General features: G+C 37.4%; 1 protein-coding gene and 1 pseudogene across 1 annotated transcript; both read right to left on the reverse strand.

Moving 5' to 3' along the window:
- Positions 1-252: 252 nt before the first annotated feature.
- On the reverse strand, positions 253-1,244 carry LOC148720106 (adenosine receptor A3-like; annotated as a pseudogene).
- A 34-nt stretch (positions 1,245-1,278) lies between these two features.
- LOC148720107 (serine protease 33-like) lies at positions 1,279-5,252 on the reverse strand. The gene is made up of 2 exons (XM_088739496.1): positions 5,056-5,252; positions 1,279-3,921 (listed from the first exon to the last, which is right to left on the reverse strand). Exons 1-2 carry the CDS (start codon positions 5,144-5,146, stop codon positions 3,719-3,721), a joined length of 294 nt encoding a protein of 97 aa, XP_088595622.1. The 5' UTR covers positions 5,147-5,252; the 3' UTR covers positions 1,279-3,718.
- Positions 5,253-6,130: the final 878 nt, after the last annotated feature.

Genomic DNA, 6,130 nt, shown 5'->3' on the forward strand with positions numbered 1-6,130 from the left:
TAGCTATTTTATGGACCGGTATTTATTCACGGAGACCTAGCGCACCTAAGAGTCGAGTTTGTGTATTACTATGTTCGACTGTTTTCAGTCTCGTCCTTTCGTAGTACCCTCTTAGTGCATCTGTAATCATATAAAAAATGAAAACTGTACTTTTTCGGTAATCTTGACAATTTTCTACACAAACTAGCAACTTTCACCAAAATAGAATCGCGAAAAACAGGAAAAAAGAAAAGAAAAAAAGCCGGGGAAATAAATTGTAAAAAAGATCTAATGTACGTATAGATGGACTGATAAGTAATAAATTACACAATGTTCTGTTTTGATAATTGGCATTAAGTCTCTCAAAAACTATTTCGAAATATGCTCATGATAGCTTGTCGAACATCCTTCATTCTCCAGCAATAAATGATAGGATTCAGCAACGAATTAATGAACATTAATGTTTGAGGCCATCTTTGTCAATTTGGACGGTCCTTAGACATTTCCATTATAATACTAGCATAAAATGGCAGATAACAAGCTAAAAACACAAAATATACGTAAAATGTGCTGACCGCAGATTTGCTTAGCCTCGTGGCATTTGCTAATTCACCATTCTGTGCTGCTTGTTGTACCTGTAAAGCTTTAATGTGGTTTGCATGGCGTCTTACTGCAAAATAAAGTCTGAAGCTTATAACAGTTAATACAATGAAGCAAAGACCCCAAACGATGATTTCGATGATTTTAGGTTTCTTTGTCATTTCATAGATCAGAAAGCAAAAGAATGGAATAAGAGCACTGACCACCCATGCTAAAATTGCCACACCAAGAACGCGCTTGTTAGTCACAAGTTCCTGATATCTGAGATGAAGATGAACCGCCAAGAATCTGTCCAGACTCAGAGCCATAATACCGAGGAATGAAGCGTTAACGAATGCAACTTGGATGAACCAGAATACTGTTTCTACTGTTTTACTCGAAATTTTCAACTTTACAATGAATATTGGCTGGACAATTAAACCAACAGCGACATCAGAAACGGCAAGACTCAGCAGCAATGTTTTCAAAGGTTTTGATAAAGAGGAATTTTTCCTTATGGCTTGGATTGTTAAGCTGTTGAAAGCGATCGTTGTAAATGCTGAAAGGGCGTTCACAAAGGCAATAATAATGTACTCTAAAGTGGATGGGACTTCTGCGTTTGCCATTCTGCACTGAGTACAATTTATTGTAAGGAAACGAAACTGCCTCCCCGCCGGTTCCAGACTAAATAAATTGATCTTAGAATACAACAGATTGACACCAACGAGCGACTCCCTGCGATGAAAGAAAAACAGTTAAAATTGTGACTTTTAACTGAACTGTTTTTCGCCAGAGTTTACCGAGAAATTCCAGTCTTAATCATCATATTTTGAATACACTTTTTTTAACAACTGTAAAGCACTTACCGGTTATTTGTAGATCTGGCTTTGATACCGGAACGATTGAAATTTTCATTTCGCTTGAGGATTTGACCATTCAGTTGTTGATTGTCGGCGCCACATTTTGCCAAGTTGAGTGGTAGCAGGCAAATCTCTGTCTTAAATAACTCCGTGTTGTGTACTTTTAGTGTTTTTGCTGAAGATTGTAAAATGTGAGACACCGCTTTCTCCACGAGTTTGAAATAAAAGTGGTTTTCATTCTAAAAATATCTTGTTCCCTCTATTCGCTAGATATTGACACCTGACTTTGAAAGGGTTTCCATCGTTTGCGCACTGGCGTGGCGCACAAAAGTACAGAACATCTGGTTTCGCCCAGTGATTTGGTGGCTTTAGCTATGTGATTCAAGAAAAATTCACGAGGTACAATTAAAATTGTCGACGGTTCAAACGTGAGCGACTTACCTTGCTTTCCATTCCCTTAACAATGACAGTTCTGACAGTTGACTTTAAAATGGCTTTCTTAAGCTTTCGCGTACGAAATAAAAACAGACAATAACATTGCCGTTTTAATTTCTTGTTTTCTTATTTTTATTCAGTTATGCGATTCAAGAAAAATTCACTACCTGACTCGTGAATTCCACGTTAAATTTCACTTGAAAAATCGATATCGCACGAATCGCGAAGCGATTCGTGCGATATCGGTTTTTCGCGTGAAATTTAACGTGGAATTCACTCGTCAGGCAGTGAATTTTTCTATAAAATCTCTTCTGCTATTGAAAGTAAGGAATATACAGTAGGTATTTTTATTGATTTGTCTAAAGTCTTTGACACCGTTGATCATAACATTTTAATTTCAAAATTAGAGCATTATGGTGTTCGAGGCACCGCACTTAGATGGTTTAAAAGCTATCGAAGCAGTAGGGAACAATATGTGGAATTCAATGGTATCAGTTCAGATCATTCTTGTGAAATAAAGTGCGGGGTGCCTCAGGGCTCGATACTAGGCCCCCTGCTCTTTCTACTTTATATAAATGATCTGTGCAATGTGTCAGAGGTGTTAGATTTTATTCTCTTTGTTGATGACACAAATATATTTTTGTCCCACAAAGATTTTAATTTACTTCCTGAATTTTTTAACTCTGAATTGCTTAAATTAACTCAATGGTGTCGAGCGAATAAGCTGTCCATTAACTTTAAAAAATCGAATTTTATGATGTTTAGTCCTCGCCAAAAAGGGCAGACACTTGATATATCTATTCAAATTGACAACAATGTCATTGGACGTGTGAAAGAAACAGTATTTCTAGGTGTTATACTCGATGAGCATTTGTCATGGAAGCCTCACATTCCTAGCGTTTCTAGAAAAATATCAAAATCAGTTGGTATTATTTACAAGTCCGGTTTCTGCCTTTCCAAAACTTCCTTGCGCTCCTTATATTAGTTTAGTTTACCCTTACTTAACAGATTGTCTTTCAGTTTGGGGATCGACATATCAGTCTAATTTAAATCGTATTGTTATTCTACAAAAGAAGATAATCAGAATCATATCTAAAGTTGTTTTTGATACACACACCGATGTTCTTTTTAAAGAACATGGGATCTTGAAATTCTCGGACATCTATTTCTCCCAAATAGGTAAATTTATGTATCTGTTTAAAAGAGGCTTACTTCTTAATTAAATTCATGACATGTTTACTCTTGCTAGCCAGATACATTCTTATAATACAAGAAATTCCAGCTTTTTCCACATACCTCATTGTCGAACTAATTTTCGCATATTCTCAATGTGGTTGCAAGGTCCTAAGTTTTTCAACACGCTGAGTGCTAGTCGGGAAATTCAATACTCTGAAAGCATCAGCTTGTTTAGCAAAAGGCTTAAAAAAATTCTTCTTTCTTAGTTAAATATATTCTTTGATAAGCTACACACCTATTCTTTTTTTCTTTTCTTTTCTTTTTTTTTTTAACTTAATATAAATTTTCTTTCAGCACCTTTGATTAGTATGGTTTATCCTATAGTTTAAGGAAGCCTATACTTTGTAAGCCCCCTGGCTTCTAATAGGCTTCCTTGCTGTTACCTCTTCAGTTCCTTTGATTTTGAAGTTAATTTAGTTAGAATAGTTCTTTTTATCTTTGATGTATCATAAATTTTGTATTCGGTTAATTTTTCTCTGGTAATGGCAAATAAAATGAATGAATGAATGAATGAATGAATGAATGTATGAATGTGTGTGTGTGTGTGTGTGTGTGTGTGTGTGTGTGTGTGTGTGTGTGTGTTAAACCCAAAACCACAAATGTATTAACGGGTTTGTAAAGAGTTTTTGTTATGATATACCTTTATCGAAGCAGTGAGCAGCAGTCACAATCCAGTCAGAGGTTACCAGAGACCCCCCGCAGACTTGTTCGCCATTTGAGATCAGTGCTACTTGCCATGGCCAGCGGGACACACGACAACTTTGCCCTCCCATAATACGCTTGGAAGAATTTTCAGCGGCGTCATCGAAAAACTGTCTTCCACATTCCTGACCTAGCATGATAAAAAGATAATTCTTTTAATTATTGCAATTTACCGATTGACGGAAGAGAACGCACAGTTATCAGGTCGGTTGTAACACCAAGGGTTTATCTAAGATTGTACCGCGGGTATCGACTGCCCTGCTATTTGATTTCAAGGTGGCAACGCTATCTCTGACTGGTGTAACAACCTCAGATGGTCTCGATATCGTGTTGCGCATGGATGCAATGGGAAGAGAATACGCCATTTGTTATTGATGTTGTTTTCGATCGTTCTCTCGAGCGTCTAATAGAAACATTTCACCAAAGACCTCTTTTCACTGATTGCTTAAAAACCGTGGTTTGGGTTAGAGCTCGAGTAAATAACCGGTTCTACATTTTCATTAGGATAGTTAAACAAATGAAAGAAAACGTCTTACGTGGATTTGTATTCAAGCCCAATATACTTCGCTCCGACGAAGGGCTAAAGCTCGAAACTTCAGCTTTCGTAATCGTTACGGTGGCCAATTTACCATTTCAACTTTGTTGATATATCCAAATTATTTCGTTACTCCCATCGACGCAGCCCCAAACAGTTTCTTTCGAAACTATCAGCCTTTATTTAATATATTTTAGACCGCTTGCGCACTCGCGTAATTGTTCAGCCTAGCGACTCGGGCTAAAATGACTCTGAGTCGGGCCCGAAACATGTTTATGCCTGCGGACATGTAAAAAGCGTTTGCCATTAACCTTTACCATTTAACTCAATTCATCTCGCTTCTTTATACCAACTAATCGCCGAGAACGGCTGAATTTCTGATCGAAAGGATCTAGGTGTAAGCCATGGCTGTGGCCGATCGAAGTCTTGTCTTTTTGAGGAAAGATTCTCGCCTCGAACAATGCCTCAGGCTTTGAAAAATGGTATTGGTTTATTGTTAGCATACCTACCAAAATGCAAGAAAGATAATCTGCGAAAAACCAATACCTTGCCGACACGAATCGGTCCAGTCAATCCCCAATAGTTATAACCCAACACGTTCTTGAATCGAAAAAGTTTAGCTACATGGAGCTTGATTTTTTTGGATCTTCCTTAATATAGTACATCCTGAAATCACATTCTGCACGAGATACAGGACTCTATTTACAAATGTTTCTGTATCAAACTTACCTTTTCCGTTAAAGGAACAAACCAGCACCACAAGACAAACAGTCCACTCGACTTTTTTAGCTTTTCCAGTCGACCTGTGATCAACAAGCATGGAATTAAGGTTATGAGGTAATTTCCCGTATTTAAATCATCCGGCGCCGAAAAAGTCTTAGTGCAACATAAAATCCCGGCAAATGCCGACTTTACTTAAGAATAGGGTACATTTTCGATATAGGCGTATCATATTATACAAATAGATCTATCTATCAATTTATATTTTTTTCATCTGAAGAGGTGAGACTGAGGCCAAGTTGCTGAAAAATTTATTATCACAAATCTTGAATACAGGTCATGGCAATTGAAAAAAATTGTCTCTTACTACGCAAGACTTCCATCTGTATACCGTACGAGCGACAAAAAACGCTTTTTTCGTCAATTTTTCTTATTATGTAATAAGTTTAAAACTTTTGTAAGAACAAAGCGAGTCGCTATACTGTTCAATATCACGCCTTCTTTCATAAAACATTGTAACGGAATTAAGTTGCTTGTGCCAGGGCAAAGGTTGTTACATATATCTTATTAACCAAGCACGAGGGCCGTACTAGGAGAATATCGGCCAGAGGTCTTGACAGTACGGACCAAGCGCAGCGAGGTCCGTACTGTCCGCGTTTACTAGTCCAGTCCAGTGCAGTCCAGCCCACGAAATACCATATGCCGAGTTTAAAGGGCTAGAAGAAAGCTTTCCGCGCTCCGTTGGACCAAAAAAACCCACAGCACTTGTTAGTAAGGTTCAAACTTTATTATCATGCAAAATCTCAGATACGAAAATCTCGTTTCAGTGGCACTTTAAGGATTTTTCTTTCATTGCTCTATTTTTATCTTGACAGCAAAGCGGCCTTCTTTTACGAATTAATTTTGAATGGCTTTTATTGAAATAGTTTGGTTATTAAAGTTGGAAAGTGGGACTAGCCTGTCTAATTTCGATTTTCCTCATGGATAGCGTCTTTCATGTTTTGACGATTGAAAACCATTCCTCAGGCTTAGCTTGCTATTTTTTTATATTTCAATTTTATATTGTCTCAGAGTCGTCGCCAAT

This window comes from Stylophora pistillata, chromosome 11, assembly GCF_964205215.1.
Source record: "Stylophora pistillata chromosome 11, jaStyPist1.2, whole genome shotgun sequence".
NCBI lineage: Eukaryota > Metazoa > Cnidaria > Anthozoa > Scleractinia > Pocilloporidae > Stylophora > Stylophora pistillata.

Bases quoted from the DNA above. Each gene is read 5' to 3' on its own strand.
- LOC148720107 (XM_088739496.1), bottom strand. From the start codon at position 5,146: ATGCTTGTTGATCACAGGTCGACTGGAAAAGCTAAAAAAGTCGAGTGG. The intron at 3,922-5,055 runs GTAAGTTTGATA...TTATCATGCTAG, and splicing joins TTGTTCCTTTAACGGAAAAG to GTCAGGAATGTGGAAGACAG.